At 37.6% G+C, this 21,910-nt stretch overlaps 1 protein-coding gene across 1 annotated transcript in view; it reads left to right on the forward strand.

The window, feature by feature from the left end:
* The window catches only part of LOC134370521 (V-type proton ATPase subunit S1-like protein), a gene marked incomplete at its 5' end in the record, with an annotated part of 43,835 nt that overhangs the window by 18,391 nt on the left and 3,534 nt on the right, over positions 1–21,910 (forward strand). Inside the window, 5 exons of the mRNA XM_063087608.1 lie at positions 10,688–10,728; positions 10,999–11,060; positions 11,590–11,825; positions 17,460–17,510; positions 20,035–20,284. Coding sequence (XP_062943678.1) covers positions 10,688–10,728; positions 10,999–11,060; positions 11,590–11,825; positions 17,460–17,510; positions 20,035–20,284 — 640 coding nt within the window. The remainder of the gene's footprint in view (positions 1–10,687; positions 10,729–10,998; positions 11,061–11,589; positions 11,826–17,459; positions 17,511–20,034; positions 20,285–21,910) is intronic.

A 21,910-nucleotide genomic window follows, 5' to 3' on the forward strand; every position in this document is an offset into this window, starting at 1 on the left:
AGTTCATTCATGCATGTAACACATTTTTAAAATACTTGGTCTTTTAAATAGCTAGGGACTGTGCTAGGTGTTGGGTCTACAAACTAGGCATAGTCCCTGCCCTCATAAACTAGAGGGAACTAAATCTAGTGAGGAGGTGCTCATTAATAAAATGATAAATATTATGACAAAAAAACTGAAACATGTTGTAAAAGAAAAGTATAGAAGGCAACGAGCACATTTTTTGTTTGTTTTGTTTTTCTTTTTTTGGGGTGGTTGGCTGGTACAGGGTTTGAACCCTGGACAATGAGCACATTTAATAGAAAGATCTGAACTAGTCCGAGAAGTTAGGGACCATGCTCCTGAAGAAGTGATATTTGAGCTGAAATTGAGAGGATATGTAGAAAATAACAAGGAGGATGGAGAACACTCCAGGTAGAGGGAACAGCATGTGCTAAGACTCTTATGAAGGAAGAAAGGAACATGAAGATTTCGGGGAATTGAAGAATGCTGGTAGCTGGAGAAGAGGGAAGAGGTGAAATGAGGCAAGCAGAGTTCGTGGGCTGAGGTCTTCCAGGGCCTTGTAGGCCCTGGTGGGAATGTGGTCTTTGTTCTAAATAGTACTGTGAAGGAACTGCTTCACCATCACATTCATCTTCATGAAGGAATATGGTACCAGTTACTACAAACCTAAGGCTCTTGATTGCCTTTCAGGTATTGCAGAGATCCCTTTTACTGGAAAAGGGTCTCAATATTTTAGTGACAATGTAGGTTTAATTTTCTTAAACCAGTGTTTCTCAGTTTATTCACATATTATGTATATACATATATTTAATGTTAACATTTACATATACATGTTTGTAGGGTATGGTGCATTGTTTCAATACGTGCATATACTGCACGATGATTCACTTAGGGTACACAGATAATTTTTAACCAGAAAATTTTTTAGTTCCTACTTTAGTACAGAGAGTATGAAATGATGGGGAAATGTGTATGCATTTTGTCTTTTGTTGAGATATGGCTCTCCATAAAACCTCATTAGTTTGGGCTTATGGGTATGGGCAAGGCCTATGTGAATTACAGTTTATTTAAAAAAGAAATATAGCAGCATTATTGTTATGTTCAGACCAGGGGCTCATTGAAATGACAATAAACCTGTGTTGTCTACTACAAGTCTTTCATTAGTGAACGCATGGAAATTTTTAACTAGCTGAGCAAAGCCTCAAGGCAAGCATATTAATAATACTGCAGCTCATTCATCATTCATTCATATACTTTTATTCAATAAACATTTATTAAACTCCCCTACTATCTATATATATCTAATTGGTTTGATACATTTTATCTTATTTAGGTAAAATATAATCTCATAGTTTTCTGTTTTTGTTCATTAAGATATTTAAAAATTGAACATATAACCCTGTGTTATGAAATATGATTTTTGAATAAAGTTCAATTAAGGAAATTTTTTTTTAAGGATATGAACGTTTATTTGTTCAAGTAACAAATACATAAACTAAATAATAGATGAATAACAAAATACTCTGTAGAAAGTAGGGCTTCAATTTTTCACAAAAACCGGAGATGTAAAACATTAAAATTTGCATATTTCATTTTATAATCTCTACAATTATTCGAAATAGCTTCCTAAAGTCTTCCAAAAGCATGAAATATCAAAGTAATTTCAACAGAGGGAGATGAATAAACTTTCTTTTCAGTCTCTGGAAAATTATTTCTTTTTTTATTTTATTTTTATTTAAAAAATTTTTTAAAAATTTATTTCATTTATTGAATCAAAATTGATTATACATATTTTGGGGGTTGAACATTGAGATATGTTGATTAAATCAATATTACTAGCATATATATTGTTACAAATTATAATTATTCTTTATGCCCCTTGTCCAATCTCTCCCCTTCCGCCATTCCCTCCCCCTCCCCCCTCTAATTGCTCTACATTTCTTCTCTCCTTTTGAAAGAATGATGGTTACTCTGTTAATTTGTTGCCTAGATTATCTGTCCAATGCTGAGAGATGTGATCGGGTCCCCCAATATTATCATAGAGCAGATGCTTCTTCTGTCACTCTGAAATGGTTTTGTGGAAAGAGACATCCTCTTCTTTTCTTTGTCTCTGCTGGTGACTCTCCTTGTGTCAATGCACTTCAGTGGTTGGCAGACCATCTGCGTGGTTGTTGTGGTGTCTAGCCGCTTCTGCGGCAGCCATGGTTATTGTGGTGGCTGTGGTGGGCCACCCACATGGAGGTGCTGTTTTTGGTATGCTCCTTGGCACTGGCGGTATGCTTGGTTGTGGGGTGTGTTTGGTCCCCTTCTCCATGCCTCTGGTCCCTGGGCAGGCCCCAAGGTACTGGTGCCATGTGCCTAGTTGTGGGAGAGGGGTCCAGTCCCCCTCTCCATGCCTCGGGTCCCCAGGTGGGTTCCAAGGTACTGGCATGTTGTACCTGGTTGTGGGAGGGTAGTCTGGTCCCTGACTCCATACCCTGGGTCCCTGGGTGGGCCCCAAGGTGCTGGCTCAGTGTGCCTGGTTGTGGGAGAATCATCCAGTTCCCTTCTCCATGCCCTGGGTCCCTGGGTGGGGCCCAAAGTGCTAGCATGGTGTGCCTGGTTGTGGGAGAGAGGCCCAGTCCCCTTCTCCCTGCCTCAGATCCCTGGGTGGGCCCTGAAGCACTGGCAAGTGTGCCTGGTTGTGGGAGAGAGGACCATTCCCCTTCTCCTTGCCTCGGGTCTCCGGGCAGGCCCCAAGGTGCTGGTGTGGTGTGCCTGGTTGTGGGAGGGGAGTCCAGTCCCCTTCTTCTTGCCCCAGGTCCCTGGGTGGGCTCCAAGTTACTGGCATGTTGTGTCTGGTTGTGGGAGAGAGATCCGGTCCCCGACAACATACCCCAGGTCCCTGGGTGGGCCCCAAGGTGCTGGCTCGGTGTGCTTGGTTGTGGGAGAGAGGTCCAGTCCCCTTCTCCACGCCTCAGTTCCCCAGGTGGGCCCTGAAGCACTGGCTCAGTGTGCCTGGTTGTGGGAGAGAGGTCCGTTCCCCTTCTCCATGCCTCGGGTCCCTAGGTGGGCCCTGAATCTCTGGCGTGGTGTGCCTGGTTGTGGGAGAGAGGACCGTTCCCCTTCTCCTTGTCCCAGGTCCCTGGGCAGGCCCCAAGGTGCTGGCATGGTGTGCCTGGTTGTGGGAGGGGGGTCCAGTCCCCTTCTCCATGCTTCAGGTCCCCAGGCTGGCCTCAAGGCACTGGTGCAGTTTGCCTGGAAGTGGGAGTAGGGTCCAGTCCCCAGATCCAAGCCTTCAGTTCCCAGGCAGGCCCCAAAGTGCTGGTGTCGTGCCTGGGCCAGAACTAATTTTTTGTCCTTTGCTTGCTTCTAAAATAGGGGAATTTCCTCTGGGAACCTGTATTTGAGTTGTGTGGTTGTTTAAATTGCTACTTTGCTGCTGTTTCCCTAGGAAAGGCTTTTTGTGCAGCTCTGGGTTTAATGGTTGACCTTATAGGTACTTCCGGCTCTCCAGAGACCTGGTGGATCTGTGTTCTGTAAAATCTCTGATCTGGGCCTGAGTTTTTTCATCAAACTGCACCCCATGCAATTCTGCATTCCCAACCAGTCTCTTCTGAGTGGTCCTGTGCTGACTGGGGGGCAGATCAGCTGTCCTTGCTGTGTCCCAGTGTTCTCCCGGTGGGCTCGTCTCCCCCACTGCCCCTGCTGCAAGCACTTCCCATGGGACGGGCCCTGCACGGGTCCCTTGCAATGGCTCACCGGCCTCTGAGCAGCTCCCTTTTTTCAGTTGTTCTGGCTCCTCGCTCCTGCGTGGGTCCATGGGAACCCTATTAGCAGTCTTGCTGTCCTGGGGGCCGCCAAGGCCCTCTTCTCCCCTGCCGCCTCCAAGCAACTCCATCTGAAGGGCACAGCTGCGGCTTCTGCCAGCTCCTGCTCCATGCGCTCATCAGCTCCAGCCTTAAAGTAGCCACGGCCCAAAATGCTCAGAGTAGCTTTCTCTTTCTCTCATTACAGTTTCTCCTGCCTTCATGAACTCCATAGTTCTCTCCTCCTCTTCCCCTGAGCTCCAACTACCCTGGCTTGGCTGATGTTACGTTTTTATAGTTGTAGATTGGTTGATTTATGGGAGAGAGTGATGCTGGGAACCGTCTATTCCGCCATCTTGATTGGATCCCTCGGGAGATGAATAAGCTTTTCAAAGTCAAATAAAATTTTAAGCATTTCAATAAGTCCACTTAATAAAAAGAAATCAAGAACAGAAATGAAATATCTAAGTTTTGCAAGATAAATTGCATTAAAAAATCAATAAAATAGGATATAAACACAAAGGTTCGAAAAATTTGTGGAAAAATAGAATTGAAAGAATGGAAATCTTTCCATGACCATTTTTTTTTGTTTAAATTTTTCTTTTTCTTTCTTTTTTTTTTTGAAGAATAAGATCATAGAAAATATATTCTCTGTCCACAATAACAGAAGAAAATTTAGAAAACTCACAAATGTGTGGAAATTAAACAACACTCTCCTAAATAAATAATGGGTTAAAAGAAAAATCACGAGGAAATTAGAGAGTACTTTGAGATAAAGTTCAAAGTGCAACATATCAAAATTTATAGGAAGCAGGTCTCATGCAGTGCTTAAAGGAAAACTTATACTTGTAAGTGCTATATTAAAAATAAGAAAAATCTCAAATTAGTAATGCAAACTTCTATTTTAAGTAAATAGAAAAAGTAGAGCAAACTAAACCAAAAGCAAATATAAGTAGGAAATAACAAAGATTATAACAGAAATATATGAAACAGGAAATTAAAAACAATAGAGAAAATCAACAAAACTAAGAGTTGATTCTTTAAAAAGGTCAAAAAATTTGCAAACCTCTATATAGACTGACAAAGAAAAAAGAGAGAAGACTGAAATTACTAAAATCAGAAATAAAGTAGGGGCATTATTACATTGTCATCTATGGCTTTTTGTGGTGGTAAGATTAAGTTTCTTTCTCTTTCTCATTTACATTATTATTCTACCAGTGGATTTTGTTTTATGTTGTGTATTCATGGTAGTTATCATTGTTTTTCAGATTCTAGATGCAGGACTCACTTGAGGATTTCTTGCAGGGCTGGTTGTGTGGTGGTGAACTCCTTCAGGTTTTGTTTATCTGGAAAATACACTATTTTCCCCTCATTTCTGAAGGATAGCCTTGCTGGGTATAGTATTTTTAGCTGGCAGTTTTTTTCTTTTAGTATTTTGAATATATTATCCCATTTGCTTCTGGCCTGTAGAATTTCTTTTGAGAAGTCTGCTGTTAGTCTGATAGGGGCTCCCTTATAGGTGACCTGATGCTTTTCTCTTGCTTCTTTTAAGATTCTTTCTTTGTCCTTGAGCTTTGCCAGTTTGACGGTAATGTGTCTTGGAGAGGATCTTTTTTGATTGAATCTGTTTGGGGATCTTTGAGTCTCCTGGAGCTGAAGGTCCATGTCTCTTGTGATAACTGGGAAGTTTTCCTTTATTGTTTCATTGAATAGGTTTTCAATGCCTTTTCCTTTCTCTTCCCCTTCTGGAACAACCATGATTCAAATGTTTGTGTGTAAGGTTGCCTGCTAGCTCTCTTATATTTTAAAAATTTTTCCTTTTTTTTCTATCCACCTGGGTTATTTTGAAAAGACTATCTTCAACATTATAATTTTTTTCTTCTGCTTGCTCCAGCCTGCTGCTTAAGCTATTAGTTGTATTTTTTATTTTGCTGAGTGAATGTTTCAGTTCCATGAGTTCTGCTACATTCTTTTTAAAGATATTAATCTCTTTGTTAATTTCCTCTTCATATCCTGGATTTTTTTTTTTCTCATTTTATTATGTTGTCTAACTGAGTCTTCTTATATCTCATTGAGTTTCCTTAACATTGTTGCTCAGAATTCCTTCTCAGTCATTTCAAGAGTTTCCTGCTCTAAAGGGTCTGGTATTTGAGAATTACTGTATTCTTTTGGTGGTGTCATATTTTATTGGGTTTTCATATTACTAGTATCTCTACATTGATGTCTGATCATCTGGTAGGTCAGTTGCTTCTTCTATGACTCTGGAGTGGGTTTTGAGAAAAGAGATTTCCTGTTCTTTTTCTAGTCTCTGCTGGTGACTTTCCTGTGTCAATGCAGTTGAGTGTCTGGCGGGCCACCTGCACAGTGGCTGTGGCTGCTGCTGTGGCATTGGGTCTTGTTTTTGGCAGTCATGGCTGTGGCAGTGGCTGTGATGGGCCACCTACATGGAAGTGGTGTTTTTGTTGTGCACTCTTGCCTGCTTTTGGGTGGAGGGGGCTATGACCCACGGTTCCTTGCCCAGGACCCTGGGTATCCTCTCTTTCCTGTTTTTCTGGGTGGAGGGGGCAAATCAAGGAAATCTTAAAAATCTATTTATGTAGTTATACTATTAGAAAGCTTGGAGCCCTTCAGGAAGTATTGTCCAGGTATCAGAGCTTCTTTTATATATTCAATTACATTTTAACATGCATTACAGAGTTTGGAATTTAGGTAGGTAGAGATGTTTTGGCTAAAGTACATCTTTGTTGTAGTTTCATGATTTCTTTGATGGGAGCCTCACTTTTGCTGCTCAGGAAGTTACATTTCTTTGTCCTCTGATTGTGCTCAGAGGACTGATTCATGCTAACTTCACTCAGAAGAGACTTAATATAAACCAGAATGCTGATTTATAAATTATTAAAAGAAGGCAGCTTTTAAAAAAAAGATTAAATTAAAAAAATTTATATCGAAGTAATACATGAACGTGGTTTCTACAAAATAAAAAGTAACAAGAAATATTACATTTTTAAAAAACTGTCTTCTACTTCTGTAAGCAACCATTTTCAAATTTTTACTTGTTTCTTCTGTTGGTTACTACTTGTATAAGTCAGATTTTCTCTACTAACGAATAGTCCTCACATTACAGAATCTTACAGCCTCAAACATTTATTTCTTGCTCATGTTACATGTTGACAGCTGTAGGTGGGCTACTATGACCCTGCTGTGACTCTGTTTCCCATGTTTTCTCATTCTGAGACCCACTTAGACTGAAGGGCAGCCCCAATTTGGGCATGCCATTCTGAAGACAGAGGAAAGAAGGCAAGTGATGGCAAACACATGCAGACACGTTGCAACGCTTCTGAGCAGAACTGGCGCACTATTGCTTCTGCTTATATTTCATTGGCCCAATTAAGACATATAACAAAGCCTGACAATGGGGCAGGAAGTATTCTCCACCTACAAGGAGGAACTGCAAGTCATATGGTCAAGGGGGAGGCAAAATCCTATTGAGAAGGCAACAAAGAGTTGAGAACAATTATACAATCGACCACACTGCCATAATATCTAAATAATAAGCATAGTCACTTTCTCAATTTGTACATTTTAGACATTGTCTAACAAGTTTCTTTTATTATGACAAAGTTTCTCCAACAATGTTGTCACTTTTCTTTCCTTCATTCCTCACCCCTCCAATATAGCTACATTACTACTTTCAGTTAAATCCATGGTTGCATCAGTTTGACTACTTGACAAGCCAGTTAGTATACTGTAATTATGTTTCTTTTTTGTACAAGTCTTTTCTCTTGAGTTAAAAATTGCCTTTTTACTTGCAATTTTAAAAATATGTATATTATTAATTCTTTTCACATATCCCCTCATCTAACAGGTAGTGTAGTCTCTCATATTCCCCTGTTAGCTAAATTTAGGTCTCCTTCTAGATCTTCCTTTTGTCCTCTTGCTCCAGTCTGGATTGATTCTCTCTAGGTCTGGTGTACAACGGTCATTCTTAGGTTTTTCTTCATCACTTTTCTGAGTTAGGTCTACTATTTATTAGAGCGTATGCTTTCCTCTTTCTTAGTTTTCTCCCGTATTTTTCAGGAGCATGTCTTCCATTAGCTTCTGTGAAAGGGTGTGGGAGTTATATTTTCTGAATCCTTGCATGATTCTTGTTTTATTTTTATTTCTGGAAGCTAATTGGATATTTTCTTTATCCTTGACTCCAAAATGTTATAAGTACCTTAGATCACAAAAATCAACTCAAAATGGATCATAGACCTAAACGTAAAAGCTAAAATTTTAAAACTTTTAGAAAAACACAAGAGAAAAATCTTCGTGATTTGGTGTTAGGCAAATATTTCTTTTAGACACAAAAAGTGTAGACCATAAGAGAAAAAAACAAATACACTAGATTTTATGAAAGTTAGAACTTTTGCTTTTTGAAAACCACCATTAAGAAAATGAAAAAGCAAGACAAAGAATGGAAGAAAATATTTCCAATGCATATAGCTGACAAAGGATGTGTATCCAGAACATATAAAGAACTCTTACAGCTCAATCAAAAGAGGTCACTGAATTTAATTTTTAAAGTGAGAAAAAGATTTAAACATACACTTCACAAAAGAAAATATATGAATGGTCAATAGGCACAAGAAAAGAGCTCAACATTATTAGTCATCAGGGAAATGAAAATTGAAATCACAATGAGATAGTAACCCATACTCATTATTATGGCTAAACTTAGATTGATAATACCAAATGTTAGCAAGAATGTTGAACAACAGGAAAACTCATACACTGAAATGCATTGGCAGTTTTTAAAGAAGTTAAACATACTTCCATTATATGACTTGGTCATTCCATACCTGGGTATTTATTCAAGAGAAACAAAAACATTCCACACAAACTCCTCCTATACACGAATGTTCTCAAATTTTTTTTTATAGTAGCCCCAAACTGGAAACACCCTAAATGTCCGTAAATGTGTACATAGACAAATAAAATGTGGTATAGTTATACAATGAAATATTCCTTAGCAATAAAATGAACTATTATGCATACAACAACATACATGAATTTCAAAGCCATTATATTAAGACTGAAAGAAGCCAAACATTAAATGATATATGTTATATGATTTTATTTATATACAATTCTAGAAAATTCAAACTATTGTAAATTGACAGAAAGCAAGTCAGTAGCCGACTGGGGCTGAGGGTGGAGGGAACACTTCTCTACTGAAAAACGCATGGGGAAACTTTTGTGGGAGATATAAATATTCTGTATCTTTATTGTGGTAGTGGTGTCATGGGTTTGTGCCTGTGCCAAAAGAATTGTTTACTTTGCGTGGATGAAATTTGCTGTACATAAACTATATCTCAGTAAAATGTATAAAAATGAATGAATAATTTCACACATGCATGAATTTATTAATAGCAACTAGTAGACATCATAGTCATCAATTTGTCATCTTCAGAAATTCTCATTAGATAATGGAAATCGTATTACAAAGAACACAGTGCATTTAATTTGTAATTAGTTCCATATCATTAATTCTAAAGCACTTTAATATGATATAGACTTAGTAACTCTTTAGCTATAATTATGTTCTGCATACATATCATGATATATAATATGTATCTTACTCTAATTGTAAAAATGTTGAGTTTATACGATAGTGATACATATAGGCTTTAGATAGGAATTGTTGAGTATAGAGCATGATTTACATTCTTGTATACTACAGATACAACTTATAAAAAACTTAAAATGTGCTACGAGCAAACCGTTAAAATATTTAGGACATTTATGACACAATTGGAGATTTAAACACTGACACAATATTTAATGTTAAATAATTATCAATATTTTCTGTTATTTAAAGGTCTTTATATTTTAGAGATACATACTGAAATAATGTGAAACCTGATATTTTCTTCAAAATAATGTCAGAGGGGGTAAGTAGGTGATCTTTTAGGTGAAACAAGATTGATTATGACTTAATAGTTACTAAAGCTCAGTGATGGGTACAGATATATGGAGGGCTTGTTATATTTTTCTGTTTATATCTGTGTATGCCTGAAATTTTTGTGATTAAAAATATATATCTTCTAATTTAGCCAGTTCACTTCTAGGAATTTATCTTAAGAAACATTCCACAATAACATTCAATGCAGTATTCTTATAATATCACGAAATTGGAAACAACTTAAATACTTAAGAATAGGAATTTGGTTAAATACATTATGGTACATTTTTATGATGTAATATCACATGGCATTCAATATTGTGTTAGAAAATATATAATAATGGGAAAATATTTGTGATATGTTTTTAAGTAAAAAAAAATTGCAGTATTTTCACAAAAATCTGTTTTTAAATTTTATAAAAAGTAAATTATGTATGTGGTGTATGTGTATTTGTGTTTGTGTGTGTATACAGAGACTGAGAGTATATATATCATAATTTATATTCTCATAATTTTCAGAAATACCTTTTTGGCAATTGAGTGGTTTTTTTTTGTAATAATAAGGGTTGGATATTTTTGCTTTAATAATGCAATGTAGTATTAAATTTTACTTTAAAATATTCTATTATGTTTTATTATTTGGTTATTTATTATTGGTTAAACCTCAGTGTCTAGCACACTGCTTAGCAGATAGTAGGCTCTCCATAATATTATTCAATAGATAAGGATCAGGAAATTTTTCTATATTTTCCATATTTTCTCTGAAAAACATATACTTTTTGAATTGGAAAATTACTATTAAAAAATGGGCAGTTTTGACAGACTAAGGTTCTGTTTCTCCACTGTGAGATGTAATTAACTGAAATACACTTCTTTAAGCTTCACGTAAAGTCTGATTGTAGATATTTGTTTGACATCTTTTTATTTTTTTGTTGTTGTTTTCCAATTTCAGTTCTCCAACATCTTCCAATAAAGAACTGGTTATAAAGAGTGGTAAGACTTGTAATTGCCCTTATGATTTTGGTGGTGGGGGCGGGGGGGATTTGAAGAAGGGCTTTATCTGTGATCGATTTCCCTGACCACTGGTCTTGTACCAGGAGTCCCTCATGGAAAAATCTTTTAAACTTGTATATTGCAAATTATGAGCCAAAAGACACTGAAGCCTGATATATTTCACAGTGCTTAGCATATTATTGTCACTCAATTATATTAATAAATTGATGCCATTTAGCCTTGGAACTTACATCATTATTTATTTGACAGATCAACAGAACAATGAAGATATGAAACCAGTCCAGAATTTCACAACAATACCAATCACACAGGTATGGATATGTCAGAAAACTAGATTGTAATCTATTAAAAAAAATTTAAACACATTTTAGTTATGTCAGAGCTACTGTGAAAATATAAATAATAATTCTATTAGTGATGAACATATCATTGCTTGAACTTTGGGTGGGCAAGGTATTATGGTAATCTTATAGTTGAGGAAAACCTACGGTACTTAATATTACTTGTTCTCATACTTTTATTACAATGTTCAGATTTACTTTTGTTGCTTTCGGGACAGGATCACTATAGTAACAGTTTATCTTTGGTTATCGGTGAGCTTGGGTTGCTGCTCCCTGTTAACTAACTTTTCTTTTATCTGTGTTTATGCTGGAGTAATTACTCTTTGTGTTGTACACAAAAAGTTCACTCCTGTGTTCTACATTTTATGGGTTTTAATAAATGTATAATGATATGTATCTGCTATTACAGGATGTGAATTAGCCTTTTTACGTCTAGGAAGCCTTTTCTACCATGGACACAAATTCATCTCTTAAATTTCTTGTATTTATTTTTAATTAGGCTCTCAACTACAATATGAGCAAAGAAGAACATTTAGAAAAAGAACCTTGGAATGTATATAGCCATCAGAGCCCAGTTAACGTCTCCATCAATGGCATTCCCTGCATTCTCTTTTGGGCCAAAAGGATCACAATTAAATTTAAGAATCAGACCTGGCTGGACCTTACAGATGAAGCATTTGGCTGGAAGACAACAGTGGACACTGGCAAGTCAAATTGCGGTGAAGAGAGCTCCATGTAAGTTGATCTCTCTTGCATGAGAAAGCCCTTAGGGCTATTGCAGCCTGTTAACTGTGCAGATCCAGTTTTTTGTCATTTCAGGAAAGAAAAGTAAGCTCTTTGTATATGATTCTGACATACATATTTGAGGAAATGTTTAATGTTTGAAATGAAAGAACATGTCAGAAATTAACTTTGAAAAACTGTTACTCTTTTCTCCTGGAAATTTTCTTCTGAATCCTTAGCTAATTGTCACAATAACTAGTGAAAAATAAGGATTATGAAAATGAGGATTCCTAAAGACATACTGAAAGGAGAGAAAAGGATTCCAAGCTTGGTCTCAACTCCCAATGTTAGGTGTCAAACTACATTTGTCCCACCAGGGAAGAAGTTACATATCCCAGTGAGTCATATATATCCTAGAGGGTGAAACACTAGCCAAGACAGGTGCTTGATTTGGGGGAGGGAGGTGTATTTCTGAAATTGTGGAACACTGCCTGTTTGCAAATGTGAAATGTACCTTTGAATGGCCAAATTTCAGAGAATTCTTTGGAACATTTCAAAATGATTAGAATAGTGAGTTTTGATTTGAAACAAGCAGATTAAACAAATATCTCTTTCAAAGAGCAAATCGATTTCCAATGCCTTTCTCTGCTTTTTAGTCATCCAAGCAAAAATTTTTGGCTTTTATTTGTTTTGGTCTGTGGAAGAAATCTGGCATGTCCCACTTGCTTTCTGTAAACCTTTTCAACATTTGCTGGTATAATGGATGCTTTTGGAAGATTTTCTGCATTTGTTCTGGGCTGGCTTAGGTGGGTAGGATGCTTTGTATAAGCCGTAACATATTGTGTGTGTGTGTGTACTCTTTTTACACTTTATATACTTTGGCTAGAAACATTTTTCTATTCCTGAACTTTACTCCTCATTTAAAAATTCCTGATGATGGGTAAAAATGGATTATATCAATATACACTTAAAAGTCATGTTACAAGTCTTAATAAGTATCTTGCCATTCAAAATGACTATCTCTTGTTAGGGATTTAGGGAATTTTAAGTGTCAGCATCCAGAGTCCTCCCAGGTTTGTTTATCCTGTTATAGCATGGCTATCAACAACTGCGAAGAGACTCCAGAACTGCTGAGCATTCAGGACTTTTTCTTTGTGCTCTAATGAATTCCCTACAGGGCTCTTTATTTGTGGTCAGTTGTATGGAGAGAGGCTGATTGCCTTGGGATAATCTCACCTGTCTGTGGCTGACTGGCCCACCTCGATTCCATTTATCCTGGCTCTAGAGTATTTGTGGGGAAAATCAGAGTACTACTACTTTTTGCTGGGTTTCAGAGACCTTAGTGATCACCAGGAACCTAGAGATGGAAAGAATGAAAACCTGGCTCCCAGGCCCACTTCTGCCAGTGAACTTGGGGACTTTACACACAGGACCTGTAGGGTCATCATGTGTCAGATGGAGATGATGGCATCTATTCATTGTAGCTAACAGGCCTAAGTATTTACCATGGGCCAGGCACCGGGCAAGGTCTTCCAGACCCTGTATCAGTTACTCTTCACGAGAACTCTCTGAGTCACTGGGACTGTTATCATCCCTGTTCCAGGCGTTCCAGGAAATCAAGGCTCAAAGAGGTTAGGAAACTTCCTATGTCAGGCAGCTTGTATGTTAATAGAGCTGGGCTCTAAAATGTCTATAAAAATGACATTTTACCTCTTCCTTCTTGGCCCTATCTCACAGGGTAGTGAAAATCAAATGAGGAAATGTATGTGTAAGCACTTTGAAAACCTGTCAAGTGCTATTCAAAGAAGTAGTATTCTCTTCCTTCCTAACATACTAGTGACAACTAGAGAGAAATAGTGTCTAATCACTTAGTGGAGAGGCCTTACAAGCTTTGGTTTTCACAGTACACAAATTAAAGATTGGGGCTGACCTGACTTTTTGTCTTCTTGGTCACCGCCTTAGAATTCTACTCAGGTGGGAGCCCTGAGTGTATGCATCTGCCACCTGGGGTCCAGCTCAGGTGAGTGTGCAAGCATCCCAGACAGCCCATCCTAAGAGGGTGAGCAGGAAGCTTCCCTGGAGGTGAGGTCAAGGACAAGATGCTAAGATTTAGTCCTGTGAATCAGCGAGGTGCCTTTGCTGTGCTGGCAAGGAAATCTTTTGTTCTCAAGAACCAGAGTGGGAGTTGCTGAAAGAATACACCCAAACGAAGACATAACCATGTAAGGTCAAAAGCATGATTACAAAAAGATGACCATGGAAACAAAATGTTCAGGGAGAGGCAAATTGTTGGCAGACAGATTTGCTACAGAAGTCTTTTTAAATAGTGAAAGCCCTGCAAATGGGGCGTAATCCCAGCATCTGTGTATATTTTGAATTTAGACAATTTGAGACTGAAGAACTCAGAATTTGTTTAAAACATGTGAGAGGAGGGCCCTTGACAGAGTAAACAAGAGTTCCTTATTGAGCAGCGCTCACTCCAGGTTGTGTTTCTCCTTTGTGTTCCTGGTGTTGGCACAGTGTCTGGCACTTACAAGATCCTTGCTGAGTGATTGCTGTATTTACTTTGTTGAAATCAGGCCTCATGTTCTTTACTCCAAAGCGGAGCTTATTAACAAGCTTCCACTGAAACCAGGACTGCTGGAGAAAAGCTCTTTGAGGGTCAGAAGCTTGGAGACTGCCAGGCTGCTCCAGCAGGAGATGGGGACTCAAGAGGGCTTTGCTTTGAGGTCCAGTTCATTATGCTGTACAGCCAGTTTATGGATAACCAAGCTGTTCTGATTGTTTGTGATAACCAAAAGTCTGCTCTGACCAGGTCAGCCTTGGGAGATGTGGGCACATACATTTCCTCATTTGATAGTAGTCATGTCCACCTGTCCTGAAAAATGTTATCATAAGGCCATTTTTATTTAGAAGCAGACTTAATGGTACCAACCATACAATAACCTAGAATGCTTCTTATAACCCTTACTCTAGATCCCTGCATATAGGATGTAACTCAGTAACAGTCCCAAATCTATAGGTCAGGTACAACCAATAGAAAACCTGATGAAGTAATTATGTGGGGCTATCCTTCTCTCCCTCTCCTTTGATCCTTCCCTATTCTTGTGATGATAATGGTAAGCTCTGCTGGCCCTCTTTGGAACGCATTTCTCAGGGTGACCTGACCTGTGCATTTCCCTGTTGCAGTCACCATACTTGTTCAATAAATCCTTGCTATATGTATTTGGCCTCAGTTTCTTTTTAGGTCAACACTTGAAAGAACTAGGGAAATTTCTGTTAGAATAAATGACTAGTCAAATTCATAAAATGTTGTTAAAGAAATTCATTTTATTATTTTATTCCCCATCATTTGTAGCTATCAACATATTATTAGGGAAGGGTCCTCTTGAAGACTTGATTTACTGAGTTAACGAGGCTATGAAGTGTTTGTGAATGGTGTCTTCTAAGGTGTCTAAGTTGGTGATGTTAGGAAATAAAAACATTTCTCTTAGCAATCTTATTTATATGGTTTATTTGTAAATACCACCCCTTTCTCATAAATAGTATTAAGACAAGCTTTAGCCCAGTCACTGATATTTCTATTTCTTGACAAGTGGGACCAAATTAATGAGATTATATATGTGTGTGGTATTTTTCAAGCTTGTTATTGGACATTTTGTAACTATCTTTTTCTTTTTTTTAATAATGCATATCAAGGTGTTAGAACTTCTAGGCATTATTTTGAAACAGCTGCGTCCTTCTTTGTGTATTTAAATTTCTCATGTTTTGCTACTACAACTATTTATTTAGCTTCTTATTCCTATTTTTCAACCTTATTGAAATATGACCAAAGTACAATAAACTGCACATAATTTAAGTGTACAATTTGATCACTTTTGATGTATGTGTACACCCATGAAACCATCACCACAATCAAAACAACAAACATTTTCATCATGCCCAAAAGTTTCCTTGTGCCCCCTTGTAATTCATCCCTCAGGTCACTCCTTACTAACGTAGTGTGCACTCGTTTTTAATCTGGCCTTTTTCACTTAGTGTAATGATTCTGATAATCTTCTCCATCATTGCATGTATCAATGGCATGTTCCTTTTCATGGCTGAGTACCCCATTGTATGGATGTATTGCAACTTGTTTATTCATTTACTTGTTGATGGAAATTTGTTTCTTCCTCCAGTTTTTACATAACTTTCAAAATAAAGTCACTATGAACATTCATGTACAAGTCTTCGTAGCAGCATATATTTTTACTTAGGGGTCATTCCACCTAAGAATACAATGGCTGGATTATATGGTATGCATATGTTTAACTTTCTAAGAAAATGTCAAGCTGTTTTTTACAGTGGTTGCACCATTTTACCTTTTCACCGGCATTGTATGAGATTTCTAGCTGCTTCACATTTTAACCAATGCTTCGTATAGTCAGTGTAAGACCATAGAGAAAATATTTTTATGTTTCTGCATGATTAGTAATTTCAGACCAAATTTTACTGGAGCCTGGGTTAAAAGATAAGCCTCTGAGTTAGTAAGAGATTTACCTCTTCAAAGGAATGTGTTTACATGTCAAGGGGTAATGAAATTCAAGACCATAGAGATGTTCCAGGGGTTGAAAACCCAGAGAAGCTTGTCTTACGTTTTGCCTTGGAGACATCTATTTACACACCGTGGATATTAGCTCTACAGCCATTTGTCTCCTTCATGGTGAGATATTTGCTCCCACCTAAAGGCTAATTAAACTATTCCACTTCCATTTCTGGGTATGTACCCAGGATCTCCCCTCTTCTTTTCCAAAAGGGTATTGACACTAAGCAAGTAAATGTTTCTCTCCCTCTCTCAGGAGGTGAGGAGGAAACTGCATCTCTCTCCTGTAGAAACTACCAGATTCATAATTTTGGTGTTCCTCACTTGTGTAACAAATCCCAGTAAGTGTAGGATGACATCTGGCTCTCATCAGGTTTCCTGGGGGAAGAATTGTGTTAAAAGTGGAACCAATATGATTATTCCTATGAGTAAGTGATAATCTGTCTCTGTTCCAGGAAATCTTGAAATTTTACTTTCAGGAAAATCTGAATAAATATAGGCATTAAAAGTTTGAGTCAGTTTTTTAAAAAAGTTTGAACTATTCTGACTGCTGTACTGTGGTATCTTATTGTGGTTTTATTTTATATTTTCCTAATTACTAATGATGCTATCTTGTCATGTACTCAATGGATATTTGAATATCTTCCTTTATAAAGTGTCTGTTCCAGACTTCTGACTATTTTTAAGTTGGGTTATCTTCTTATAGAGTTGATAGTGTTACTTATCATATTCTCGATAAAAGTCCTTTGTGTATGTATGTTGTGAACATTTTCTCTTGTTCTTTGGCTTGCTTTTTTGTTTTCTAAATAGTGTCTTTTGAAGAACGAAAGTTTTTTTATTTTAGTAAGGTTCCAGTTTATCATTTTTTTCTCTTATGGTCCATGCTTTTGTAGTTTTATCAAGAAACCATTGTTTCCCCCAAGATCGAAAAAGTGTTCTTATATGTTTCTTCCATACAAGTGTTACATTTAAGTCTATGATCCATTTTGTGGTGATTTTTTGAGTATAATATGAAGTAAAGGTCATTTCTATTTTGATGTACTGTGTTGTTTCTGTTTTCTTAGGTTGTCTCTGAAGTTTGGTGATACTGAAAATTCCAAAGGTCTTTGTATAAGGTAGGTAGGACCACTTTGGAGTATCACAGTTTCAGCAGTTCAGATTGGCTCTATATAATTTATCTATTCCACATGTGAGTATCAAGGGCTTGCTATGTCCCAAGCACTTAGACACATCAAATTCGATGTCTACCTAATTACACTGAAAAGTCAGTGGTGTTATGTGATGGGATCCGGTAGTAATGCTTTCTTTAGTTTCTACCCAAACACCTATAATCCATGTCCCACCCCACCCCCACCCTCCCATTACAGACTTAGAGGACACATAAACCTGAAAATGTGATACTCTTTTCCTCTGAACAAGGAATAAAATATAAATTAAGCTCCAAGGGCTGAGGCTCTGGTTTGAAGTTATTTTCTATAGCTCCTTACAATGAAACACACTTATCATTTAACTACAATGAGTGTCTGTTATCTGAATTCTCCAGCAGAAAATAAACAGCCCTACATTTTTCTGTGTTTATGTATGGAAGGATGCATCTGCCAACAATGGTTTACCCAAGCAGGTGGAAACAGCTCCTGGGGAAAAAGACAGTTTGAAGGCATTACATTTTTTTCTTATAAAAATATAATGTTTCCCTTCCTATAGGACAAACCTTTTTGTGGAGATGAGTGGTCGCATCTTTAACATAGCTGGAAAACCAGCAGATATGCTAGAGTAGTCTTTCCTAAGCTGTGCTTTGTGGAACACTCTGCTCTGTGAAAATATTTATAAGATTCTGCAGAAAAGGGGATCTGAGGTTAATTGTGTTGGGGAACAACTATACACCATGTCTTCCTCTTGGAGATTTATGATGTAAATTTGTATATTAAGGTTTCTGAGATGATATGCTCTTAAGGAAGACTGTTCAACTTTTAACTTTGATTAACCTAGTGTTTCCTATGTTTAACCTTAGAAAGATTTCTTTCTCGTAACACTTGCATACATATCATGGGCCACTAGTGTATCACTGATCATAATTTAGAAAATTCATGCCCTCATCTTTCAGAATAACTTCATAAGGAAATAGAATCCCATGAGGTGAACAAATATGTACATGTATCTATTTGATCTAGAAATGGGCAATATTTTTGATCTGTAATAGCACTTTTTTTCCCAGATGGAAAATAGCTTTATTATTATCATTATTATTTTCTGACAATAAAGATATGTGCTCCATCTCTATCTACTTGGGCTTTTCCATTGAGAGCACTATAGACCACCTACTCAACTTTCACCTGCCAGCCTCCCTTTTCCTAAAAGTTTTCTCTGGCCACAGGGGCTACTGCCTGTCATCCCTAGCCCAGCAGCCCTCAACCAGTGACTGAAGGAATTGTATAAACACCCCAGCTCCCTCTCCCGTGGGTGAGATAACTCAGAAGATTGTGTTCTACCCTGGCTCCCAGGTTCCCCCTGGGTATTAAGCCCCACTTGTCCACAGTGGTAACTTGCTTAATAATGCACAATTTTTGGCTTCCTTGCCTTCTCTGTGGTTTGTCTTTTTTCTACTCTACATATTTCAAATGACTAAATTCTCCAAAATATTTCTTGTATTCACATCCTTGTTTCAGGGTCTGCTTCCAAAGGAGTCCAAACTAAGACAAGAAAAATCATTGAAAACAGAATAATTAGAAAATATTGAGGTATAAAAAGAAAATGAAAATAACCAATAATCCAAGCACCATTTGTAATCACTATTAATGTTTTCATCTCTTCCCTTTCAGACTCTTTTTTTTCTATGCAGTCTCACATTTCATTTTTTTAAATGAAAAAAAAGTGATCATGACATAAATACATTATAACTTTTTCATGGCTGGAGAATATTTTATTCCCAAGTGGTTAATAGTAAGGGCTCTGGTCTCAGATTGGATTTGAAGCCCAGCTCCAATACTGACTCTGAGCGAGCTCGCGTGAGTCATGTAACCTCTCTGTGTCTTAGACTCCTCATCTGTGAAATGAAGATAATGATATTATCTGTCTCATGGTGTTGTAGGGAAGATTAAATAAAATACACACAAATGACATAGCAGGATGAGTGACACGTAGTAAGAAAGCTATTACTATTATTTTATTTTAATTTTTTGGTTGGTTTTTGGTGGCTGGCTAGCACAGACATCCGAACCCTTAACCACGGTGTTATAAGGTGGTGCTCTCATGAACTGAGCTAACTAGCCAGCTCCTGTTATTATTACTTTAAACTGTAATTTGGCTAATTCTATATTGATGTCCATTTCAGTTTTTCTTCACTTATTTTTTTGCAATAATACACACATAATCAAACGTTGCTTATAAGAAGGAAAATACAAGAGTTTTGTGTTTTTTCTTTTATAGGCATCTGTATTGCTCACTTCTAGGGCTTTCCTGTTATTTGCTTTCTTTCCCTCCCACCTGGAGGAGGCTCTTGTTTGGAACCAAAGTGAAAACCTCTTCCCTAGTTCTGCCACCTGACAAAAGAGGGCGCCATTGTACTGTTCATAGACGTCCTGCGCCGGTGAATGGAATCACAGTGCTTTGGGGGTAATGCTGTTCTATAATCATTTTCAGATTCATCCTTACCAGTTACAACAAGTTGTCCATCCATAGTTGGTTTAGCTTGCACCGAGTCGAGATTATTCTGAACAACTCAATCCAAGCAACTTTTAATGCATCTGGCATATACGCTCCATTGGGTTACTCCTACCACTGCCAGCGTGTCAGCAGCCTGAAGCAGTATGACACCCTCTTGCTGCCCAGCGACTGGGACAACTGGGACGATATGGCAAGCTTGTGGGAGGTCACTTTTCTTGATTTCCAGGTAATAAACTAAAACATATACTCAGTGCACCTGTATATTAGGTACCAAAGAAATTTAACATGTGTTTGAAAACACCTGAAACAAACATAGTCGTTTAAGGAAAAGAGAGGAGTGGATATCTTTAAAATAGTATTGGTGTTTTCTTTATCTTCTAAGGTACGAAGTGGAGTAGGATAGAGTACTTCCTCCCTCTGCGGCCTCCCCCTCCTTGGCAGGTTTATCCGGTCACTAATAATAACCAGTGAGGAATGCCAGTCATCTAAGCCCTAGTGGAGCTGTGGTGTGAAGCCGGGTGACTGACACTTCCTGGACTGAGAGGCCCTTCTGGGGAGAGGCATTGTCAGACAATTATTTTATTTCCTTCAGGGAGTGGAGCACTGATCTTATCATGGCAGATAAGAAGTACATCTGTAGTGAGAGTGACAGCTTTGGCATAGGAATGGAATTGCCAGCCAGAAAGTCAAAAATATCCCAAAGATCTTGGAAGTATTTGGGGTAAGGCGAGGAGGTGTAAGCAGTTCCTTTTCACCACCAGAATCTCAGGCTGAGAGACAGTCTGTCAAGTTCCTCTGCACTGTTTACCTGTGAAGAAAGCAGCTTGTTCTTCCAACTCACTGAAACAGCAGGCATGGCTTCCTTTTATCATATATATGTGGAAATTCATACGTATGTAATCCGCCTTCCCCCAAGCTTGGAGAGGGGTGATGCTGATTAGAGGTAGTCTGGGGTAGGGAAGGAGCTTGCATTTTGGAGACAGACAGATCTGGTTTTAATTTACTATTCAGCCACGTGAGCAAGTTATTTAACCTCTCTCTATTTCTGATCTATCTTTATGAATGTGAAGAATACATAGCCTAATATTTGTGAAAACATCCAGGACTGGGTTAGGCATGGATTAACAATGGCTAGTACTTATGAATTCCCTCTGTGTTGGTACTGTTTTAGTTATTTTAAATAGTCATCTCCAAAACTTATCATACTGCTGCCAGAAAGCTGTTATAATCCCTGTTTTACAAATGAGGTGGCAGAAGCTCTGACCATTACATAATTTTTCAAAATGATATAATTTGTAAATGGTAGAGGCAGAATTTTAATTCTGGACTGTTTGGCTCCAAGGATACATTTATATATATGTTCATATAATACTTAAATGTTATAAATATGTAAATATATATTTGCTGTGTGTTTATGTATGTATGTATATTTACCTTGCCCTTTAAAAAAAGAGTGCAAGCAGAAAGGGCAGTGAGGAGTCGATAATAAAAACGAATAATTTGCACATAATCTCGACTAATTAGAACAGGGGATGTAATTGATTTATACCTCTACCTTGCTCCAGAAATGACTTCAGGTGACTTATAGAAATAGTACAAAAAAAAAAAAAAAAAAAAACCAAAAAAATGGGCAAACCACTTCACCCCCATTAGGATGGCTATTATTAGAAGCAACAACAAACAGACAGAAAATAACAAGTATTGGCTGGGATGCGGAGAAATTAGAACCCTTGTGCATTGCTGGTGGGAATGTAAAATGGTGCAAATGCTGTGGAAAACTGTTAGATGGTTCTTCAAAAAATTAAACATAGAATTACCAAGTGATTCAGTAATTCTGCTTCTGGATATATTC

The sequence above is a fragment of the Cynocephalus volans genome, chromosome 2 (assembly GCF_027409185.1).
Source record: "Cynocephalus volans isolate mCynVol1 chromosome 2, mCynVol1.pri, whole genome shotgun sequence".
NCBI classification, from domain to species: Eukaryota; Metazoa; Chordata; class Mammalia; order Dermoptera; family Cynocephalidae; genus Cynocephalus; species Cynocephalus volans.